Raw genomic sequence first — 25,000 nt, 5'->3', positions numbered from 1 at the left:
TCTCTGGCTAAATTGCTTTCAGTTTCCATATGAATTTCTAAGGACACTTTCTGGGGTAACATATGGATATGGCCATAAGCAGGTCACCATAAGTTGGGCATCTGGTAGGGCTGTAGTGTGAGCAAGGAACTGAGTCTAGGGGAAAATATACACCCCAAAACATGGCTTCATCTGCCCCAGACTTTTAAAAAAAGATTTATTTTAAAAATATGTGCATGCTTGTATGCCTGAGTGTGGGTTTTTGCATGTGTATGCAGTTTCTCAGGAGGCCAAAAGAGGGCATCATCTTCCCCGGATCTGGAGTTACAGAGATTGTATACTGCCCAACATGGCTGCTAGAACTCAGGTTCTCTGTAAGAGCAATTGGTGCTCAAAACCCCTGAGCTGTCTCTCCAGTCTCAGCCCAAACTCTGTGCTTCACTCAGCCTATTGTAAACCTCTGGAGTAGAGCAAAGAACTTCCGCAGGGTGAAATGAGGTCCTCGGGTGGTACAGAAATCAATCCAGGAAGCAAGAAAAGTGGTATCCTCACCAGGTTGATGATGACAAATCTAGCCATCTCAGCCAGACTCACCAAGGTCTGAAAAAGTAGGTCAACAGAGGTATGATTCCGGTGGTGACAGCTCTCAAACGTCTGTTGTTTGAGACAGGCTTCTGTAATCTTGACGACTTGACCTTTATGCCCGTGGACAGCTGCTCTGACCATTACCATCCCCTTGGGTATTTCTTTCATTCCTTCTAAGTTGAACTTGTGTGTTCTGTAACTAATGCCTGTCTATTCCTTGATTTATCATCTGTTTGTTGTGGATCACATCCTCCGGTCATTTCCTGAGGAAGGATGCGTGAGGAAGTTAACCTGCTAAGACTCTGGAGGTTCAGAACTGTTCTTGTTCTGTGGTACTTGATGGAGTACAGGGCTAAGTCAGACGGACCTCCTGGTCTGTTAGGCTTTGAAGGCATCTCTCTTCTTCTTACTCCAGGGGCTCCCACTAAGAAATCTGAAGCCACTCTGATTCTAGACATTTGATATCCTATCTAATTATGTGAGAATTGCTTTGCTCCCTCCAATCTGAAATGATACATTATTATATGTGTGCCTTCTAAATTTTCTTCTGCATTTTTATTAAGTTAAGTATTAGAGAGTCTATGCTGGGAAATTTCTTGCATTATTTCTATGATAATTTATTCCCTTCTTCCTCTTCCTCCCCTCCTCCCCTTTCTTTCTCCCCTCTCTCCAAAACAAAGTATCTCTATGCATTCCTGGCTGTCCTGGAACTCACTGTAGATCAGGATGGCCTCAGACTCACAGAGATCTACCTGTCTCTGCCTCCCATGTGCTAAGATTAAAGGTGTACACCACCACATCTGGCTTTTTTCTCTTTCTAAGATTCTCCACCATTTTAGTATTTTCCCTTCACGAAGTGTCCTGCATTCTTTAAAATCTGTTTTCTCTTAGTTTCTTTCTAGAAAGTTTTGCTCTTGTAATAGAAATTATCATAGAAATAATGCAAGGAATTTCCCAGTATACAGCTCTCTAAATACTCAGCTTAATAAAACAGATACTTTTGCTCTTATATGGAATGGCTGTGGGTGCTGGTGAAAAGGGGGCAAGATTTCTCAACACTCTGCCTTCTCAGTTACAGCTTTTCACTTCTCTTCTGTCTTTCAAGAGTGTCTAGTAGTCTTTGCTTGCTCATTTTAAGATATATCATCATGGGGGGATATAGAGATGGCACAATGACTTGGTGTTTGCTGATCCCGTAAAGGATTTGAGTTTGGTTCCAAGCCTCCTGTTAATGGACCATGGTAATTCTTCCAGGAGGAATAAGCACCGTCTTTTGACCTCCACAGGCAACACAGGCACACAGTTTAAAATAGAAATAAGTTGGGTGTGGTAGTGCATACCTTTAGTCCCAGCAGTTTGGAAACTAGAAGACCTCTGAGAGCTCAAAGCCAACCTGGTCTACATAGTGAGTTCTACAACAACCAAGGCTACACAGACAGACCCTGTCTCAAACAAACAAACAAACAAAATAAAAAACAACAAAATAAATAAGCAAAATAAAAATAAACCCTGAGATATGTTATCTTGCTGGATGTGGTGGTGTATGTTTTTAATCTCAGCACACAGTAGACAGAGGCAGGCAAATCTTTGAGTATGAAGTCAGCCTAGTCTACAGAGTGAGCCAGGACCACAGCAGAGAAACCTTGGCTTGAAATATCAAAAGAAAAAAAGAAAGAAAAAGAAAAATAATTCTCATTCTTGTTCCATGGGTGTTCTTCATTCTCATGAGAATATTAATTATAAAATTTTATCTTATATAATTTTTTATTTTGACAAGTTTCTTTCTTCTATTTGGCTTTTAGTTTCATTCCCTCATGTTAGAGTCTTTTCTTAGATACAAAACTTGGGTATGTGCTCTTGACAATGAATGGGAAGCTTTTTTTTTAAAAAAAATTATTTATTTATTTCATATATTCAGACAAACCAGAAGAGGGCATTACACATGATTGTGAGCTACCGTGTGGTTGCTGGGAATTGAACTCAGGACCTCTAGAAGAGCAGTCAGTGCTCTCAACTGCTGAGACATCTCTCCAGCCCTGAATGGGAAGCTTAAAGACAGAAATGAAGTTCTAAGCAGGTAGGTGGGCCTATTAGCTTTGAAGTTCAAAACAGGGTCACCTATTTGGGCTCCATGTTGAGAGGAGCACCTGATATCTTTACATGCTATTATCCAGGTGGTCAGGTACCCAGTGAATGAACTTCCTGTGTCTTGTCAAGAAGATAAGTGTCTAGATGCCAAAGTGCTAGGACACAAGTGTAGAAATGGCATACAAAGAAGGATCTTTTGAAATCAGTTTTATTTCATACACTGTTTCTATGAGGACCACAAGCATGGGAGATGGGAAAAGAACTGTTAGTCCACGCCTACAAGACTTGTTGCTGTGTTGACTAGGTTTTCCATCAGACAGCAGAAGATGGAGTTTACTGTGGTGGCTTAGGACATAAAAGTGCACACCTGTGCCATAGCTCATTCACCATTCCCCAAAGGCCAGTATGTTAAACACTGGGGAGTTATTGGAGACAGGTCCAGAGACATCATATTAATTTGCCGTGGTCTGACAGCTGTGACATGGCACAGTTGGAGTTCAGATCCTATTTTATTTCAAAGCTCTGCATTAGTGTTTTGTTTTAAATTGCATATTTTTGATACAGGGTCTCAGTATGTAACCCTGGATGGCCTGAAACTCAGTATGCAGACAGACTGGTCTCAAAGTCACAGATCTCCACCTGCCTCTGTCTCCCAAGTGAACATTGGGACTAAAGCTGTATGCCACCACAATGGGCCTTAAGTGATGCATATTTTTCCTAGTAAGGAAATTCATGGTTATTCATGTATTTCCTATAGGTAGGAAATACATAAAGTTTCAGTTAAGTTTGAAAAACAACCATAAGGCCTCCACAATGCTGGACCACAATTTGCAATTCATGTTAATACCATTATCTATTTGATTCTTCCCTCATAAAAATCACTTAAGTTGGTGAAGCTATACTATTTCTAACTGCATAGCATCAAGCCAAGGGTGACAGGCATAGTCAGAAGGACCGGGCCTCAGTTAGGTGTCAGGATAGAGAACTGCTGCTGATTTGAAGTGGGTACAGAGAAAACGTTCAGTACCACGGAGAGTTCCTCAACATTCCTTGGCTGGAGCTGCTTTCCTTCTGTGTAAAAGACCTCAGACAGTTGGGATTTGGGGCTTGAGGATAGTCTCTCTTTTCATCTAGGGAACTGATCTCTTAGCTCAGTTGAAAGAGCACTGTGGGAGTGAACATGATTCTCCCTACTATTTATCCTGCTGCCCCCTAGGCTGGAATGCCTGTTTGTTTTCTATCTACCCTTTAGTGTATTTGATCATTAATTTCTTCCATAAGCTTTCAGGGGTTTCTTTGCCCTCAGTCTCAGTGACCCCTCCCCATTCCTCTTCATCTCTCTTGACATCACATGTACCACATTAGATTACAACCACCCAGTTGTTTTAATCAGCCTATGAATGTTTTGAGTCAGGGACTGTGTCTTGGTTTTCTTTGGTTCTAGTAAGCACTTGTTAATATAAACAAATCAGATAAGGCCAGGCCTGGAGATGCAGCTCAGTGGTTAAGAGCACATGCTTCTGGTGCAGAGGTACTGGGCACAGCATCCAGATCAGGCAGCACACAACCTCCTGTAACTCCAGCAACAGGGGAGCCAATGCCTCTGGTCTCTGTGGACACATGTGAAACACAAAAAACCCCATGAAGCCTCATATATACATAAAAATGCTCTTTAAAAGTACATTTTAATTAAGCAAGGTTTAAGGAGATGGCTTGGTTGTTGAAGTGCTTCTGCATAAGGAAGAGGACCTGAGTTCAGATCCCAAATACCCACGTCTAAGCTGGATGTAGTAGTGTGTACCTATAAGTACAGTGCTATGGGGTAAAGATAGGCAGATCACAGAGGTTGATGGTCGGTTAGTCCAGCTAAATGAGTTAGCTCTGGATTGAGTGAGAGACCTTGTATCTTGTATGAAGTGGAGGGGCCAGATGATTGTCTACTGTAGCAATTGCATATATTACAAGATGTTTAGAAGTATCCAAGGTCTCTGCTGACAAAGTGCCAAGAGCACTTGTTCCCTAAGTTGTGACAGAAAATATTATTTACAGACATCAACAAATATCTCTCAGGTAGCAAAATTTCCCCTAGTTGAGAGCTATCTCCAGTGGTTTCTATTACCTCCAGGTGATGTCCTTATTTAAATATGGGGGAGGGGTGCCCCTGCATGTGGAGGTCAAATATTGACACCAGACTGTCTGTCTTCCTCAACCATTTCTTTTTTATTTATTTTTTTAAAAAGGTTTATTTTTCAATTATATGTATATGTGGGAGGTCCGCGTATGTGTGAGTATAAGTGTCTACAGAGTCCAGAAAACTGTGTCAGAGCCTCTGGAGCTGGAATTACAGGAGATTATGAACCTCCTGGCATGGTGTTAGCTACTAACACAGGTCTTCTGCAAGAGCAGTAAACACTGAGTCATTTCTCCAGCCTCCTACACTTTATTTTTTTTATTTTTATTTTCCCTGCCTGGGAAATTTCTAAAGACGGAAAGCTTTGTCCTGGGGATTAGTGGACTCAGAGTCATGGAAAACAGATAGTCAGATTGAAGAATCTGCTTTTATCAAGGTCCAACTAAGGTCTAGTGATCTTTTTCAGATTTCTTTACAAGATGTATGATGGTTGGGTTTGAGTTGAGGCAAAGCCTTGAGGTGCTTAGCTATGTGTTCGTAAGCTTCAGGAGAATGGATTTGTCACCGAGCAGCTTGGAGACACTGCAAAGCTTTTTGGACTTTGCAATAATCTGGAGGATTAGAATTTAGAGAGAATATCAAATAAGAACCACTCTGCCCCTAGTCTGAAGAGAAAAAGTCCTTTCACTAGGTAGAGAGGGTAGTATGAGACTGTTGTGCTCACAGATAAGGAACAAGAAAACCAGGGACGTTCAACACGCAGGGTTGTTTCTTCAAAAAAAGAGATGCATACCTGTTTCTGCCCAGAAGGCAGAGAATGGTTGAGGTTAATAGTTTTGTGAGCTGTGCTAGTTGTGCTGAGTTGTGGCCAGGCCACAACTGGTTCCCCAGACTTGTTTATCCCAGACTCTTCCTCCCGAGACCTTATCTTGAGCATTGTTTCTCAGTCAGTCAAACCCATCCTTAGGGAAGACGTCAGATGCACTTTACAAATGGAACAGAGGTGGTTAATAGTCCAGTGACCTCTGTGCTATCTGTATGGCCAGGCCACATCTGGCTCCCCCTTCTCCCTAGATCCTTATCTTGAGCATTGTTTCTCAGTCAATAGAACCCATCTTTATGGAAGAAGTCATGTGTACTTCGGAAAGTTTCAATGTAATAATGTCTTAAGCTTTGTTGTTCACACAGGATTGAGTTAATTATCATCAGGAAACTATTTTCTAAAAATTTACTGTGCTTAAGTATGCCTAAAATAAACTTTCCACCATCAGACTCCAGAAGTTTGAACCAACACTGTCTACTGAGTCATGTTGAACCAGATTTTCTTCTTGCCTCACATGGATCTGCTGGCCTTGGAGTTTGCAGAGACTCTCACAACTAGGAAAGCTCAATTGGTGGATCTGTAAATGTAGGGTGGTGATGGGTCTCCTGAGGGAAAATGAGGTCATAGCCAGCTCTCAGACAGAGTCGCTGTAAGAATTTCACACACACACACACACACACACACACACACACACACCCCTTATCTAGGCTCCTGTAGAAGGCCTCAGGATATTGTTTCCCTTTTCAAAAATTATTTTTTTACTGTGTGTGTGCATGCGTGTACATGTATGCCTATGCAAACATGCATGCCATAGCCTGTGAATTGTGGTGAGAGAGTTCCCTTCTTCTACTCTGTGGCTATTGATGACTGAACTCAGGTTGTCAGGCACTTTTACCTGCTGAGCCATCTCATCACCATGGCACACCCTCCCTTTTTAAGTTAAAGTCCCAGGGTGAAACAGCTCAGTAGCAGCATGCTTACCTAACATTGTATAAAGCTCTACCTGTATTAGTTACTTATAGGATGCTGTGGTAACATACCTGACAGAAGAAACCAAAGGGAGGTGAGTTTTACCTGAGCTCAAAGTCTAGTATAATCTATCATGGTGAGGAAGGCATTGTGTGGTTGGAGCCCCATGGGAGGAGGGGATCAGTATATGGCAGCTGGGGCTTTGCCCAATGCCGGGAGCCAAACTCATGAAATTACCTGCTGCTCTAAGAGAACCTCATGAAATTACCTGCTGTTCTGGAAAAAAAACCTAGTCAGTTAAAGTACAAGGTTAAGAAAGGATGTTCACTGTCTCAGACCCCAGGAACTCAAAGAATGCCTGGCATTTCCTGGGAGCCGGTTATGACAGTGGAATGGTCTTGGGCAATGAGGATACTATAGTGGGATAGCCTTAAGCAATGACCCTTGCCTAAACTTCCTGTTTTGCTGTGTGTGTCTTTATTTTTTTTGTTTTTATTTTTATTTTTTTAAAATAGGGCAGTGTTTTATTTTCCTTTACACCTTAATGAATACTTCTTGATGACTGCACACGGGGTAAGGCTGCATGGTAGTTCAGAAAGGTCACAGCGATGGCGTTTTCCTGACAACATGTAGTCTTCCTAGTGAGTGGAATGACTTGTATGACGTCACTGTCAAACCAGCAAGACTGCATTTATGTACCCATTGTTTTCAGGATTGTTGGTAACTTGGGCATACTTTCCCCAAATAACCTTGCCTCCTTGTGTCACAAGGCTCAACTCGCTCACATTCACTTCAATAACTGTACCTTTGGTGATCACACCCAGGGTTGTATATAACGGGGATGATGGATTCTTTTTCACACCGAGTATAGGCAGACAAAAAGTAGCCTTCAGCTCAGGGTGTGTGACATGGGCTTTTTTGAAACGTAGACCCATTGGCCTAATGAACTTTTCATATTTAGGTGGTTTTCTTGTAAAACCATCACCAACAAAGCAGACTTTAGTAGCCATTCTCTTCCATGCCTTCTTTTTTCTTTTTCCTGTTCGAATAACTTTCAATACTTCCGTTTCTCCTTGGGCATGAACTTTGGGTAGAGGAACCTCCCATTTTCCTGCCTTTTCTTTTCGTTTCTGCTTAATCATGTTGGAAAGTACTTTTGCTCTGGACTGCCCCTCTCTGTCCAGCAGACAGGCAGGCACTGCTCCCCGTGGAGTCTTCTCATCATCCTTCTGCTTGGTGTTTCTCTTTTCATGCATCTTAATAGTCTTTTTCATTTGTATTTTCTCGGCATGGCGCTGTTTATGGTAGAACTTAGCCTTCAGGCCAATCATTTTTTTTGCCTTCTTTGAACGTTCATGGGCCTCCCAACCTTCTTTCTTTCTCTTTTTCTCATAGTAGTCCAAATGATAGCCATATTGTTTGCGGTGCAATTCAATATATTCATTTTGTGGCATGTTGACAGCTGTGGAGCAGCCATTTGCGAGCTCCCGGGTTTTAAAAACCTCTTAATTTCTGGGTGTCACTGGCCCATGAGCCTGGTTCGGTCAAGCCGGAATGGGAAACGGTCTGTGTGTGTCTTTATAACCTGCCTCCTGAAATTAAAGTTTGAGAGCTTGATCAAAACCCTTGATTTGCTCTCCTTCTTTGTGTCTCTTGTCCCTTCATTCTTTCATCGCCTTCCCTAGGGTTTCATGGACAGGGCAATTGGCGCCTGCTGTGCGGCCTTTGGATCAGGGTCCAATTGAATGTTGCTTCCACATGGACATCGCTCAAGTATAAGGATCTATGCTTCATCATGAACTTGAGAGAAGAGAGAAGATCCATGCATTTGTGATTGCCACAGAGTCACCTGCCTGTGAGATTGATTTGGTTAAGGTAAGAAAAAGCAACACAATCATTGGGACAAGCATTAAGCAAACATGATTTGTTCTTGAAGGGTCTCAAGGAGTCCTTCAAGACACGAGTAATAAGGATTAAGAAAAAGGATCTTAAAGAATTCTTTGATTTCATTGGTGATGTTTCCAAAAGGGGACTATTGATGAGAAAACGCTATACCTCCTAAGGAGGAGATGAAAAGTTAGACCTTGAAAATGTGAGAAAAGGTATCAGAAAAGCAGTTGTCCTCTCTTCGGCCATGTTAGCAAAAGAGAAGGAAAAGCCTATTTCAGAGCTCTCCTAGGAGCAGGAGAAAATCAGGAGACATCCTGCCTTCTCTCTGGCTCCTACTGGAGAAATCCTTAGTTCTGCTTTCTCTGTCTACTGTTTGTCCTTGGCATGACAATCTGTCCACATGTGTCAATTGCCTGTTTTTGTTTCATTGTTTGAATAATTGTTGTTCTATGTCTCATGTTTAAAAAATGGTTAAAACTTTACCTGCTAGCTATCCACCCCTTGATTTAGTTTAGCTTGTTTATAAGGCAGTCTTAATGTGCAAGTTACCCTGCACTGTAACTAGGGGTCAACCTCAGCTGGAGAAGCCTTTCTAGGAGCTGATTGTCTGGATAAGCTGCTCTTAAAGGGGCCAGCAGCTTTTTGGCTTCTATGATAAGGAAGCTGATAATTGTTTTTCCTAGAAAAATCTGTGACAGTGTTTATTGGGTTCAACAAGTGACAAGGTGCTAGAAAAAGAAAGAAAATTTTGTTTAGATAAAATATATAAGATGTACATCTACTTCATTTTTGTTTCTGACTAGTTTTAAAAGTATAGACATGTTCTGCATGTCTTGGTTATAGATTATTTGTCTATAAATTATTGGTTATGATTAAAAATTTATAACTTTTGTAACAGAAAGTTGGTTTAAAACTGGTAACTCAGGATTGGAGTCATTCAGAAACCAGATGTATATAGGATAGGATTTGAAACAATGTCTCTTTAATGAGATATTAAAAGCTGCACTATCATACATTCATATATAAGAACTGGCAGCCAAACTTTGTAAGATGGAAGTAATGCACTTGGTGTTGATTTTAGAGAAAATGGATTGTTTGCATTGTTAAAAAATTGGTTTTGCTTTCCAAAATTATGATTATACTCTAATATTGCAAAAGAAACTTTAAATATAGTTAAACTACCAATGTTCCATTGGCTGCAGTTGGCAGTTCAATCGTGAGCTCGAGATTTTGGACTCACCCATGTTTATAGTTGAGAAGAGGATAGAGCAGGTGGAGATGATCACAAGAGTAATAAAAGAGTTCAAAACAGCTGTGGCACAGTACAGCCCTGCTGCCACTTTTACAGCTTTATTAGATACAGTGGTAGAGGCAAATTTAGCCCCCCCTAAGATTGGAAAGGAGATCCCAGTGGGAGTTTTATCTGGGATTAAACAAGGCCCTGGTGAATCATTTTAGGAATTTGTAGATAGGCTGCTAAAAGTGGCTGGTAGAATTTTTAGAGACCCTCAGGCAGGAGTTCCTTTTGTTACACAATTGACTTATGAGAATGCTAACTACAGTCCAAGCCATGCTTTCACAACACTGTGATAAGAAATGTTCTAAGTATGGGGACATAGGTCATTTTAGCAAAGACTGTCCAAAAAATAGAGGCATAGAAAGAGAGCAGATTCACTTCCCTGGAATCTGTCCTCAGTATAGGAAGGATAATCATTGGGCCAGACCTAAGGAAATAGGCCCAGATTAAGAACATTTACATTTGAGTTAAGACAGAGCTCAGAGTGAGCTCAACAGAAGCTTGTGTGACATTCCTTTTGTCATGGTCATCCTGACCAGCCCCTAGAAAGGTGTTTCCCAAAAATTGTTTATTGCCTTGCTTCCTCTCTGGGGAGGAAAGGTCAGCCTCAGACCCAAAGACATTCACAACAGACAACTTATGGGCCAGGAGTTATAGATAATGATTATGCTGGAGAAATTAAAATTATGCCTGCTTCCCTCCATGGCATAGCTGTGCCTGCTAATAAAAGAATTGCTCAAAGAGTAAGAGAGGACAAGATTGGCCTTCAACTTGGCCTTTATCTGATACTCTTACTCAACTACAAGGGATTGGTTATTCAATTAATCCAAAACAAAGTTCAAACTTGAGATTTATGAAACTTGTGAGGCATTATGGCCTGACTTGCCTACTCTAGCTGCTGTTCCAGAAAATGCATATCAAATTATTATGGACTTAGAAGATTGTTTTTATATGGTTCCTTTACATCTTGGTGAAGGTGGGAGGTTTGCATTCAGTGAGTTTGCCTATAATTTTGGAGCGCCCAAGAAGCGATATAATTGGAAAGTTTTGCCTCAAGGAATGGCTATTAGCCTTACATTATATAAAAAATTTGTTGTTGCTTTAATACAAAAAGTTAGGAGTTTGAATCTTTCAGTGTATATTATTCATTGTATGGTATTTTATTAGCTGATCCCTCTGAAGGAGTTTTAATGCAAGCCTTCGCTCTCATACAACGAGCTTTAAAATTTTGGAGTGCTTGTTGCTCCAGAAAACATTCAAAGGCAATATCTTTTCAATATTTGAGACATCAGTTATATTCCTAAACAAATTGTAGCACAAAAATTCAAATAAGAAAAGATAATTAACTTATTTTAAATTATTTCTAAGAGATGCTAATTGGCTAAGACCTCCTCTTAAGCTTACCACAGGAGGACTTAAGCCTCTGTTTGATGTTCTTAAGGGGATGCAAATCCTAATTCCCCTCAACAATTAACTGATGAAGGAGGAATAGCTTTGCAGAAAGTAGAGGAAGCTGTTAGTTATCAATAGATACATTATATAGACTGATCAATTGTTGGATGTTTCACAGTCCTTTGACAAAAAGGACCATTAATGTGAATTCATATTTCTTCATCTCCAAAGAGAGTTTTAACACCCTGTTCTGAAGCTGTTTCTGTGTTAATACAGAATTGTAGGTCAGGATCACAAAAGTATTTTGAAAAAGAACTTAATGAAATATTCCTTATTCCAAACAGCAATTAATTTGGTTATTAAAGAATACTGATATTTGGCCTATTACATGACCAACTTTTTAGACAAATTTGATAGTCATTATCCAAAAGACAAGTTGTTACAGTTTTTCTCTATGCATGGATTTGTATTTCCTGTAAATTTACACATGCAACCCATAGAAAATGTGTTTACTGCATTTACAGACAGCTCATCTAATGGGAAGGTAGTATATGTAATTAGATCACATGTTCATTCTCTTGAGTTTACTCTTGCTTCAGCACAAATAATTGGATCACCTGCTGTAGCCACTGTTTGAAATGCTGAAAAATCAAGAGTTCAATTTATATATTCATATACAGTATATAGCTCATGTTTTATAATAGCTTGAAATTGTTCCTTTTTTAGATATTGCTAATTTTAAAATTTTATAAATAACAGCTTAATTTAAGAAACATGTACTTTCCCTTAACTTTTTAAGACATTTAAGAGTTCATACTGGATTGCCTAGACCCCAGGGCAATGCCACAGCAGATTTGTATACCAGGCAGATTATAGGCCTTACAGAAACAATTGGCCATACAATCTAATTCTTTACATCATCAAAGTAAAAATAGCTTAAGACAATAATTTGGTATTTCTAGAGAGTGTGTAAGTCAAATTGCAAAACTTTGTTCTCAGTGTCCTCAATTTTTTCACAATGGTGTTAATCCTTGAGGACTTATACCTAATCAATTATGGCAAGTGGATGTTACTAATTTCTGATTTTGGAAAATTAAAACATGTACATGTGACTTGACACCTTTTCATGCTTTCTAGTTGCAACTGCTTTAACAGGAGAAGCAACTAAAAATGTAGCTATTGCCTACACTATCTTCTATGCTTGGTGTTCCATATCAGATTAAGATAGATAATGGAACTGGCTATTGCAGTCAGACATTTAATATGTTTTGTTGACAATTTAATATTATCCATATTACTGTGATTTCTTATAATCCTCAAGGACAAGGTATTGTGAAACGGATATCATGGAACTTTAAAATAATACCTTCATAACTCTCTGAGTGTGGGAAGAGCAGCTACTGGTGCTTCTGCCCTGGTTTTGCAAGGAACTCTAAAAAAAATTGGCTTTTAAAAAATAAAAGAGGGGGATTTATATACCTCCAGAAGGGGTCCCCTAAAAATATTCATCATCATGCCTTGTTTGTTCTCAATTTTCTAAATCTGGATGTTCATGGCAAATCTGCTACTGATCACCTCTGGCACCCTGAGACTAATAAAAATTATGCCACAGTTATGTGGAACCTTTAAATGGAACAGCCCAGACCCAGTTCTCATATGGGGTCGAGGATCAAATGTCTGTTTGACACCAAGCTAGATGGCTGCTAGGAAGATTAGAGAAACAGATACCTCCACAAAGCCAGACCCAATTGTAGATAAAATGGATAACAATTGAGATCCAGGGAAGAGAGATCTCCCCGAGAATTCCCTTCTTTTTTCCTTTCTAGATAAAAATGAGCCACCCGTGGTGTTTGCTGTTGGAGGTTCTAATCCTGATGCCAGCCTTGGGACTAGCACTACTCAGACCTTGATGGGCCATTGACAAAGACATAAAACAGCTAAAGATTTGCATCACTAATCTGGAAAAATCCCTCGTTTCGCTGTCTGAAGTGGTCCTCCAAAATCGCAGAGGGCTAGATCTGCTTTTCCTTCAGCAAGGGGGGTTCTGTGCCACCCTCAAGGAGGAATGCTGTTTTTATACTGACCACACCAGGGTAGTTAGAGATAGTATGGCCAAGATCAGAGAGATTAGAATGGCAAACGAAACAACGAGAACAAGAAGAGGAGTGGTTTAAAAACTGGCTCTCTGTCTCTCCTTGGTTTACCACCCTTCTCCCTTCCATCCTGGTCCAGTTGTTGGTCTGCTAATATTGTTATCATTAGGACCTTTCCTCTTTAATAGACTTATGGGCTTTATAAAACAACAAATTGACTCCATGGCATCTAAACCTCTACAAGTACATTATCATAGACTTGATCTGGCTGATAGAGACTTGGCTGAGCCTTGCAAAGATATATCTCCTTTAGAAGCTGCGTAGAACTCAGATCTGTGCTTGTTCATTCAGCATGGCTCGGACACAATGTGGGTACCTGACAGGGGGTGTGAGGCTAAGTACTGCAGGGAAGGGGGGCTTATAGTCCACTTCTGAGTCCCCCGTGAAGCAAACCCAATTGCATAGAGGTTGGTGTTGATTTCTTGTGTCTCAAAGCGGCTGACTAGGACCCTCGATATCCAATGCAGCCCATGAGACAAATAACCGTTTCTTCCCAAAAAAAACACCATTACAAATGATACTGGGAGGATCAGGTCAATACTTCCCCCCCTGGTTAATGCCCACTCATCCGTCAATGAGATCTCCTAATGTCCACAGTCACTTGCCAGACTCAATTAAATATTGTTAAAAGAGAGGAGATGCTGGGAGCCAAACTCATGAAATTACCTGCTGTTCTAAGAGAACCTCATGAAATTACCTGCTGTTCTGGAAAAACCTAGTCAGTTAAAGTACAAGGTTAAGAAAGGATGTTCACTGTCTCAGATCCCAGGAACTCAAAGAACGTCTGGCATTTCCTGGGAGCTGGTTGTGACAGTGGGATGGTCTTGGACATTGAGGATACTATAGTGGGATAGCCTTAAGCAATGACCCTTGCCTAAACTTCTTGTTTTGCTGTGTGTGTCTTTATAACCTGCTTCCTGAAATTAAAGTTTGAGAGCTTGATCAAAACCCTTGATTTGCTCTCCTTCTTTGTGTCTCTTATCCCTTCATTCTTTCGCCCCCTTCCCTAAGATTTCGTCGAATTCCCCACAGGCTGGGGCAGCCCAAGCTTGTTCACATCATGATAGATGAGAAAACAGAGAGCTCAGGCTGGAGGCAGAAGTAGAAACCATCTTCTAGGCCCACCTCCAGTAATACACCTTTGCTAATGAGGCCATGGTTTCAGAGGACCCAACCTCCCTAAAACAGTATCATTAGTGGAGAATCAAGTGTTTAAACATACGAATCTCTGGAAATATCCCTAGAACTGGGTGGGGAGGAAGGAGAGGAAGGTAAAAAGAGATGGAGAGAGGAAGGAAGGAAAAGGGGGAGGATGAGAGGAGCTAGAGGGAAGAGGTAGAGGTGGGTGGAGAGGAGAGGGAATAAAGAAGGAAGGGAAGGGAAGTGCACCAAGGCAATTGTGGTTACCAGTAGGTTTAGAAACCACTCATTTGGTGGCTTGTGCTGTGGCGCTTGCTTTATAAAAGATGCATTGGTGACCAGTGTTTCTATTCCACCTCCCTTGGTAGAGATCTGGTCCATGTCTCTCAATTATGTAAGAAGAAAGGTCTCCATAGTCACTTAGAGCTGGTTCCCACTTCAGTGACTTGGGTGTATGCCAGAGGAGTGTCACCGTCTGACAGCAAAGGCCACTGTGGTCAGCAACTGGATTTTCAGCATTCAAATCCTGTACAATGAGACCCAGATTTAACTTTCCACCCCCCTGTAACTACCTACCAGATACTCAATTGTCTGACCTAGAACTGTTATTTTCTCATTGCCTTCCTCATAATCTGCAATAAGTTCAGCTTCGCTCACAGTGGTGGTATGGCCAAGTGACTAAGATGTTATTTTGGAATTAAGGCAGGCTGGAATTCTAGTGTGTCTGTAAGCCAACCTATACCAAGTCAGTCAACACCTTAGGGATGCAGAGCAACAAGATAGAAGGGCCCGGGTCAATGCTCAATGGCATGCTCATGTGATGCCTAGGTGGAAACATACACTTGGATTTCATTCCAGCCAGTATCATCTCTATTCAGAGATCTGAAACTGTATCCTACTAGTTAGTGAGCCAACCATTATAAAACAGGTGACAAAGAATTGTCATAGAATAAGCATTTGATTCTAAGGGATCTTGAAGCAATAAAATCCAACTTTGGAAACACAGCCCGAGAAGCATCTACAGAAGGAGCTGTCTCAGCCAACTGAGTCAGATAAATAGCACTTTGCCAGGTGAGGAGGCAAGGAGTCCTGATAAAGGGAAATATGTAAGAGACAGAAAGGCAGTGGCGCCTGAGAAATTGCAGTTTTGAGTTAGGGTGGGGAAGAGTATAAGAGAGTAGTGAAGCTGAGACCAGGCAGTGCAGTTTGAATGAGGGAAGGGAGGTGTGATTGCAAGAGGAAGGTAACAAAGAACCATCATCAGGAGATCTCACTGTAGAAACTGTAACCATGGAATTCTACACCATAGGAACCCCTCACTACAGAACCAGGACCTTAGTGGTTCTGGAGGAGAAAAGAGACTGAAAGCCTAAGTTCTAGATGACTTTCCTTAATCCATCATAATGAGCTTCTTTTTCCCCCTCAAAATAATATCGATATTGATTCTTTGGGAATTTTAACTCATACGCTCCAATCACACTCACCTACCAGTCCTTCCGTGTCCAGCCCCTCACTATCCTTGTGATCTGATCCCCGCCAACAAGGACAAGAGCAAGAGCAAGAGCAAGAGCAAGAGCAAGAGGAAGAGCAACAGCAACAGCAACAGCAACAGCAACAACAACAACAAAGCAAGTTCAATTTTTGTTGTCTATACGCTCTCTAGAACATGGTCAAACTGCCAGCAGCCCTCCACTAAACATCATTGTGTCCTTGACATGCACCTTTGTCAGAAGCCATCAGTTGTGGAGAGACACACCTCAGTATTCCCTAAGAGTTTTCTTCCTTTTTAGGTTGTTACTTCAGTGATGCTAGGAGAGGTTGTGGGTTAGGGTTATCACAGAAGCCTTCTGTGACCCTCTTTCTCAGTCATGCACCGGCAGTCATTGATATCACAGCCAAAGGAGCTTCCTTGCTGTTTACAGTCAGCTGGAGCTCAGATCATGGGCTTTCTTGTGATTTCTGGTTACAGCAGAGACCACGAACATGGCCCCCAGCTGCAGTAGCACCACAGACCCAGACATGGCCCTTGGTGGCAGCATGGGCCTGGACATCAATAGGGACTCAGGTCCTGCCACAGACTCATGCCTCCTAGATAGATATGCCCCATCCCATCCCTCTGGAGGCAGCATAGTCCACAGACACCAACATGGCTTCAGGCTTCAGGACAGATTACAGGCATCCACGTGGCCTTCAGTGCTAGCATGGGCCATGGACATCAGCACAGACCCTGGTTTCAGTAGGACCATGGACCCAGACATGGCTCTCAGTGGCAGTAGCAGCATGGACCCAGACATGCCCATGGCCTCAGGTGCAGTGCAGGCCACTCATATCTGTATTCCAGGAGACAGCATGCCCCACAGACATCAACGTGGCCTCAGGCTGAGGTACAGACCATAGACATCCACATGGCATTAGGTGGTAACTTGGGCCATGGACATTGAGATGGCCCCTGATCGCCTCAGGACCACTAACCCACACATGCTCCTTAGGGGAAATCACAGACCATGGTAGGTCATTGAGGAGGTCCAATCCAGAAAGCAAATTATTCCTCATCTTGGCCTCTGTCCTTGCACAGAGCCAGGGAGATCCTGCAGCCAGCAGAGTGTTCCTAGGCTGTCTGAGTCTGCGTCTGCTTAAGCTCCATCTCACCGCTGTCACTGCCAGAGCAGTTCCGCCTCTCTCCATGGTGCCAGCACTGCTCCACTCTGCCATCTTTCTCACCCTCTATCGCTCATTTGTCATAGAATAGTGGTTCTATGGACTCTATAGTCAGACTCCTGGATTCAAATACAACCTGCTGTGAGACATCAACTGTATAATCTCCGTCCAACTGCCTTCTTGGAGGACTGAGAAAAGTAAAGTGCAAAACATTCCTTTCAGTTGGTAGCACAGAATCCAGTACACATTACTGTGGCCAGCAGTTATTAGGAACTCAACAAATATTCTTCCATGAAAGTGAATGAACTAACCTATCCTCAAGGTGTTTAAAACATGGACACAGAGATGGATCTCTTTTCCATTGGAAATAAGGAAAAAATAACACCCAATGAGGCAGCTAACTTTAGGGATTGCCTCACTCCCCTCCATCATGTCCACCTTACAACAGAATGTAGTAATGGCTCCCCAGGGTACAGAGCTTTGAAACAACTAATAGCCAAGCAAGTAACACAGAGAAGGGTCAGGGGCCTAGTTTGCTGGACCAGGTTCCTATTGTCAAGAGGTGGGTAGCTTTGCTTCTGGGCCTCAGCATCTGCCAATGCTGTTAGGATGAAACATGGGTCTCTCTGGGCTCCAGACCCTGGTATCTTAGGCAAGGCTCTTGAAAGTCAGAGGTTGGAGACAAATATGAGGGTTGAAACTGAAGTTTCTAGGGAGGTGGTGTCAAGAGTCAGGAAATGCTCTAGGTCAGGTGAATATGTTTTTGCAAGAGAGCTGAGTTTTAATAAGGAACTTAAAGGCCAAGAACTTGTGTGTTCTCCAGTTTCATCTCCACCTGTAACTGTGCGGAAGGATCCCCTAAAATATATTTGCTGGGTTTCAGGGAGAGTTTTATGGTAGGGTTGACACAATCATTCTTTCTTCTCATTCTGAGGAGGTTGCCTGGGAGGCTGATGGCACTCACCAGGGGTAAGCCCCAAGGAGGAGCAAGGGGGCCAGAGTACCTACCCACCCAAAGTTAGTTGGTTATTGGTGTGTGTATGTCTGATGCTCTCCCAACACTTTTTCACATGTATGTGTGGTATGCATGTGCATATGGAGGGCAGAGATTGACATCATGTGTTTTCCTCTGTTACTCCCCACCTTATATCTACCTGGCATTTACATGGATGCTAGGAATCTGAACCCCAGGCCTCGTTCTTGCACGGTAAGTGCTCCACTAGTTGAGGTATCTCCCTAGCATCTCCTCTAAAAGATTTCTATTCTGTCTCTTGTACTAGTTGAGCCAACACTCCTGCAGCCAGAGGAAGGCTCCAGGTGCTTATAGATGCCATCAGCATGCACATCAAGACTGTGATTTTAGTGACTATTGACAGCATCACGGATACTTCATGGGAGTAGCATGTACTTATTGAACCCTGGGAAGGGGGATTCCAGATCCTTGTTTTCAATCCCAGGCTTGGTGGGTCACTTTCTGCCTATGTTTTCAAGTCTGGTAGGAAATTTTACATACTCAGCTATCAGACTTCTTGCAATGGTCTCAAAGCAGACCTAGTGGCCACATATTAATCTCTCTACCACTTGCATTCTTAAGCTAGAAGACAGAACGTGTGAATAAACAAGTCAGGCAAAACAGTATCCTTGTAGATAGGTAGCAAGATTCACTGGACTCTGGGGATCCATGGCCCAGGAAGGCTAGGCAGGATGGATGGAGTCCCATTTATGTGTGTTCCACTTCATACAATTGAGTGTCACCCACCCCCAAACTCTCTTCTCTGAGGTTTCACGCCTGGGGTAGCCCTTGGAATGCAGAGCTTAAGTACCACAAGACATCCCATTGCAGAGGAGACATCTTCTCCTAGGGTGCCACATCCTTGGTAACTTTCTTCAGATTCACAAGCAAGAGCAGATGGAGTTGAGTCAAGCAAGGTCACCCTGAAAGCCACTTTTCTGGATCTTATACTACATACTCTCAGTGCCCAAGTCTTGCATTCTCTCCTTTCAGTTTACTTCACTTGCTGAAACAAGGTTCTTCACCTAGAAGAGCAGTGGTAGCCATCAAGATGAATAGCTCCTCAGTTCTCTTCTACAACATGCCACAAGATGTTAGATAGCTTCTGGTGCTGGGGAATTCACTGCTCTGTAAGATGGGATACTTTTATTCTAAGATAATCAGCACTAAGACATCTTTTTGCTTTCAATTCCAAATTTGTCATCTTGTAATTTCCAATTCAGTTTTGCCATTTGTAGACCTCACTCAATTCTCCTATTCCATTTACAATAACACATTCTTTAAAAAAAAAAATTCTCTTTCATTATGTGTATGCTTGTTTTTCTGTGTGTGGGTATGTGCACACAGACACATAAGCATGCCAGAAGAGGGCATTGGATCTCTTGGAACTGGAGCTACACGTGGATGTGAGCTATCTGTGGGGTCTGGGAACTGATCTTGGGTCCTCTGCAAGAGCCGAAGTACCTTTAACCGCTGAGCCATCTCTACATCCCCAGGTAGTACATTATTGGTGATCGTGTCTAAAAGTGCCTAGGATGAGTTCACACCGACTCTTCTCTAGACCATTCACTGGCTTTATCATTCTTACTTTGATATAGTCTTGAGCAAAAATGTCTCATCAGAGTATTTGTCACTGCCTAGAATTATGCTAATCCTACAAGAAACAGGGCAGATTAAGAAAAAAAAAAAGTATCTGGCCTGTAAGATGGAAGTGCCAAGGCTAGAGAGATGACTTGCTGCTTGTGCAGAGGACCAAGGTTCTGTTCCCAGCACCCACATGGAGGCTTTCAATCATCCTAAATTCCAGTTCCAGGGGGATCTGAGGCCTTTTTACCCCCATAGGCACCAGGCACACACATACATGATATATATAATACACACAGAAAAACACTCTTACAAATAAATAGATCTAAAAATAAATGCTTTTTTTTTAAGTATCAAGGTTGAGAAACCCTGAGCTAATATTATCTAGGCCATTACCCTAATACACAGTCCTATGGCTTATCACTGCGAGCATAATGCTCAAAGTTTAGAAAGCACCTATAAGAATGGAACCATATTGTGAGGGCTGGAGGGGTGGCTCAGTGGGTAAAGCACTTACTGTGTAAGCATAAGGGCTGAAGTTCAAATCCCAGGAACCCTCATAAAGCTGCAAGTGGTTGTGCATACCTCTGAACCCAATGTTCCTATGGTAAGATTAGAGGCTGAGACAGGATAAGCTTGGGAGGTCCCAGGTGACATACTCAGGGGCAACGAGATCCAGTATCAAACAAGGTGGAACACCTGAGATGGTCCTTTGACCTTGATGTATGTGCTATGGCATTTGTAGGTCTGAATTTACACACACACACACACACACACACACACACACCACACAGAGAGAGGGGGGGGGAGAGAGAGAGAGAACACAGGCATATAGCTGTCCTCTCTCATATTGACCCTGAAAGCAGCTAAAACATCCACCATGCACCATGTACTCCTCTTCCTGTCAAGGAAAAGATGTTGTCAGGGAAAGCATCCAGGTTGGATTGAAACAAATTGTCCTTAAGCCAATGATTAAGATGCAAAAACAGAATTATAAAAACACAAATCAAACCTATAAGAAGGCAGAGTTCCCTCTGAGCATTTCCACAATGCTTTAATAATACAATTCATTTAGGTTTTTAACCATAAAGACACATGCATTTTTTGTCATTCAAATGTATGGTAAAAATTCTATTTCTAGCCGGGCGGTGGTGGCGCACGCCTTTAATCCCAGCACTCGGGAGGCAGAGGCAGGCGGATTTCTGAGTTCGAGGCCAGCCTGGTCTACAGAGTGAGTTCCAGGACAGCCCGGGCTATACAGAGAAACCCTGTCTCGAAAAACAAAAACAAAAACAAAAACAAAAAAAAAAAAAATTCTATTTCTATTTTCTATTTTCACCCAAGGCATTCATAAAATATTGGCGTTTCTTGACTTTTAGGGGAGGGTAAAGATGAGCTGCCAGCTTATGTTTACTCATGTAGTTTGAGAAAACTCTAGGTTGAGAGGGTTTTATTACCAAGCCCTACCATTTTTTTCAAACTGTTCTTATCAGTGGGGTGCTTAAATACACAGCTACTGTTCCCAGTACAGGTCTCCATTTATTACTTCCTAAAGCCACTTTTTACAGTCCAATAGCCTACATCTGGATATACAGTAGGCACATCAGACCCTTCACATAGCCAAAAACTTTCAATGTCCATTCCATTATCCTTCCATTTTAGTATCCCTCCAAAAAAGGAGACCCCCCCCCCCCCCGTATCATTCACCTGGTTGTCCAGAACAGTAATGAGCACAGAGGTAGAAAATATCATTGGAGGCAATTGGTTTAGACTGAGCTCCTAACCAATAGACCAAATCAAAATGGGTAGTGGACTAAGACACTCTCCCTTCCTCCTGGTATAGTTATCCTGGGTTTTAGGATGTTCTGTGAGGTCAAGCACACTAGCCGCTCAGAGCACTGAACTTGATGTTTCTTCTGAAACATCACTTTTGACCACACAGCGATATGACTAGGCCACTCACTTCATCTGGTGTCTTAAGACAGCAGCCTCTTTCAGAGGTCCTCCTTGATCACGGATCAGAGCTGCATCATCTCCATCACTAGTTTTCCTTTTCTTCACAGTATTTATCAGAACGTGATAGTAAATATTAGTAGTATATTTGTCTGTTTATCTTTCTGATTAGAATAAAGAAAACAAAAGTCTTTGTTTCATTTGTGACTTCCGGCCTCCTGCTCTCAACCCTTAATTCTTGGTACAGTACGCAACACACAGCCTAGACAAACTTTTGTTAAATGAATGGAATTCCATTTTCCAGCTTTTTGACTTTAACCCTGGCTCCCAGCATGCGTTCTTCACCGAACCAGATGCCAGACGGTGGGGACCAGTGTGCTGAGGTGAGAAGCAAACACGTCAGAACTGAGTTCTGGAGTCCAAGCAAAAGCCAGGAACGTATGAAGGTTCTCTGACTTTAAACTCAATCTTTTAGTCTGGGAAGATGGACACTCAGTTCACTAGCGTCTTGACAACTGCTTCAGGTACAGGAGGGTCACCTGACGTCACAGAGCCTTGGAAAATTCCGACCGGTCTCTAGCTACGCGCAGGCGCAACAGAGAGCTACCTGCGCAGGCGCACGGCGGCCGAGGACAGGCCCGGGCACACGCCAGAGAGCGGGCGGTCGCTCGCCATGGAACAGCGGTTAGCGGAGTTCCGGGAGGCCCGCAAACGGGCCAGTCTGTTAGCCCAGCCCTCCACGTCGAGCCAAAGCGTGCAGACCTCCGGAGCGGAGGCGGAGCCAGCGGCGGCGACCCCACAGACAGGCACGGGCTGGCTAAGACGCTTCCTGAAGTGGAAAACAAGCCCCGCCCCAGCGGTGGCTCAGCCCAACCAGCCTCAGGTGAGGAGCGAGGCCTGCACCTTGAAGCTCCGCCTCCGCGCGGGGCCACGCCCTGCTCCGCACAAGCCACACCCACGATTTCTGGCGCTCGAGGCCCTTCCTTGTCTTGTGCGCTCTCTCCTCTCCTGCGTGTTTGCAGGACACCGCATTTCCTCTATGTGTGTCAGCACATGATACGTGGCCTTGACATTTTCCGTCCCAGACACAGCCCTATGCAGCAACTAGTTGAAAACAGAAAGCGAAGGTCTAGGGATCTTGAAGAAAGAAACATCTCTGTTCTCTGTGCTCAGCGAGTTAATGACAGAGATGTGTGGCTTTGAGAAACTGAGTGATAAGTTATTTCTCCACTGGTGAAATAATCCGACTCAAGCCAGGTTAAAAAAAATGTATATAAATGCAGGTTTATTGGGAAGCTGCTTTTGTACGGATGACTTCACTGGACCCAGGAAGGAGGCCAGGGAAGTTGCCATAAGAAGGGAGAGAGAAAGAGAGAAGGGAGGAGAGAAAGAGAAGGAAAAGGAAGAAAGAAGAGGAAGAGAGAGAAACCAAAAAGTCTGGGTTATATAGTAAAGAGCTTGTGGGCTGGAAAGTTCGAGGTTGGGGCTGTGGTATGCCAGGTAGGGACTGAGATGCTTCAAACCTAGAGGCCAGGTCTGCTTTGGTATGTAAAATGTGCACCTCAATACCTTGTTCTGGGGTCTGAAACCAAACTCTGAGCTGCATCCACTGCTAGTGGAGGGTAAAAGGTCTAATTGGTTATGGCCAAAAGTGGCAGTAAATTAAAGCTGCACTTTATTCACACCTTGGGTAGAGGAAGCCAGTGTCTCAGGTAGCTTGTAGTTTAGAAATATAAGCTCTATGCAACTCTTAAAACCTTTTTTTTAGTTTGTTTTTTAAATTTGGACGTGGAAACAAAAAAGGGTTTGAGACTATGGCCATACTACTCTGAATGCAACTTGATTTCTGAAGCTAAGCAGGGTCTGGCCTGTGGAAAATGGGGTTTGACTACAAAAGTATGGCCACTGTAACTGCCTGTGGTGGTGTGCATAGCCTTGTAGGCCCCTCTTGGACTAGGGAAGGGTATTCGAGTTCAGTTGTGAGTGATCTAGGTGGTAAAAATGGGTTAGTATGGTAGCTCACTCAACTCTCTGTGGCTTCATATAGTTCTCACGCAGGAGTATCCTGGCAAGGGGACTTGCCTATATGATTGGAATGCCTCAGTGGAAATATGAAACACTCCAAGGAGGAAATCTGTGTCCTGGTTTGGTTTTTGTTGCTGTGATAAACACTATAACTGAAGCCACGTGGGGAGGAAAGGGTGTATTTTAGTTTACAGGATATAGACTTGCCTACAGCCACTCTCATTTCTCAATTGAGATTTCCTTTTCCCAGAAGATTCTAGTTTGGGTCAAGTTGACAAGAAATGAACCAGCACAACTATGCATTTCAGCAGTTACAATGCCTTAGTTCTTGTAACCATAACAAGAGCCAAATACATATATAGGGCTGGGTCTATGAGAAATCTAACGAGGAAATGGAGAATAGACCCAGTTTGACCTCTACACAGAGCAGACTTTTATTGGTCTGAGAGATTGGCATACCCAAACCCTGCTGCTCAGTACCTGAAGGTACAGGAGAACGTGCCATGTAGGGTCAGAGACCAGGAGAGCATGGCTTTGCCAGACCCAGAAACTGCTTTTCTGGATAAACTGCTTTTTGAAACTTTGGTGTGGGAGATGAGTCAGTTTGTTTGTTTAACCTCTTGGCAGCAGGTGAAAGATAAGTCAGTTTGCTTTTTTTGGTCTACCTCCAGAGTTCCAGTGCATGTTATAGGGGTGGACTGCTTTCTGGAATTCTATGGGTGGCAGGCATTTTGAAGTCTTTGCCCTGTTTTATGGCCTTGGTTTGGGGTTGGGGGATTTCCTTTAGTAAGGAAGGACTGTAATCCTAGCTACTTAGGAGACTGTGGCAGGGGATTGTAAATTCAAGGTTCAACTTTGACCCTGTTTCAAAATTAAAAAAAAAGTTTTAAGAGCTGCAGTTGCAGCTCAGTGGCAGGGTGCTTCTCTTCCATGTATGATGTTTGATCTCCAGCACCAAAGATATAATGGGAGCGTGAATAATCAAGTGCAGGGATAGAAATCAGTGGTAAAGGACTTGACCAACAAGTTCACTTCCCTAAGTTCCATCCTCAGGGCTACCTCCCAAAAATAAAGTGGCTGAGTAGAATGCATGCCTGTAATCATGCAGTTAGGAGCCTGAGGCAGGCAGACTGTGAACTTGAGGCTGGACTGCTACATAAGGAAGACACCATGTTGAAAACAAAGCCCCCCCCCCCATCACATTATACCAGGGCAGCTAAACTTGCTCACATTAAAATCATTTCCTGTGAGTTGATCTATTATTGCATGAGGGGTCCCTGCTCCCTGCTCCTCCCTGCTCCTCCCTGCTCCCTGCTCCTCC

The 25,000-nt window shown here is 42.8% G+C and overlaps 1 protein-coding gene and 1 pseudogene across 2 annotated transcripts in view; one reads left to right on the top strand and one right to left on the bottom strand.

Moving 5' to 3' along the window:
• Positions 1–7,093: 7,093 nt before the first annotated feature.
• LOC114613376 lies at positions 7,094–8,029 on the bottom strand (annotated as a pseudogene).
• A 14,261-nt stretch (positions 8,030–22,290) lies between these two features.
• The window catches only part of Saysd1 (SAYSVFN motif domain containing 1), a 12,427-nt gene continuing 9,717 nt past the window's right edge, over positions 22,291–25,000 (top strand). For both annotated transcript variants that reach the window (XM_028758639.1, XM_028758640.1), the window contains exon 1: positions 22,291–22,537. In XM_028758639.1, the coding sequence (XP_028614472.1) occupies positions 22,328–22,537 (210 nt within the window). In that variant the 5' untranslated portion in view covers positions 22,291–22,327. The remainder of the gene's footprint in view (positions 22,538–25,000) is intronic.

This window comes from Grammomys surdaster, unplaced genomic scaffold (assembly GCF_004785775.1).
Source record: "Grammomys surdaster isolate TR1022 unplaced genomic scaffold, NIH_TR_1.0 126198, whole genome shotgun sequence".
Taxonomy (NCBI): Eukaryota; Metazoa; Chordata; class Mammalia; order Rodentia; family Muridae; genus Grammomys; species Grammomys surdaster.
This window is presented reverse-complemented; position numbering and strand designations above follow the sequence as displayed.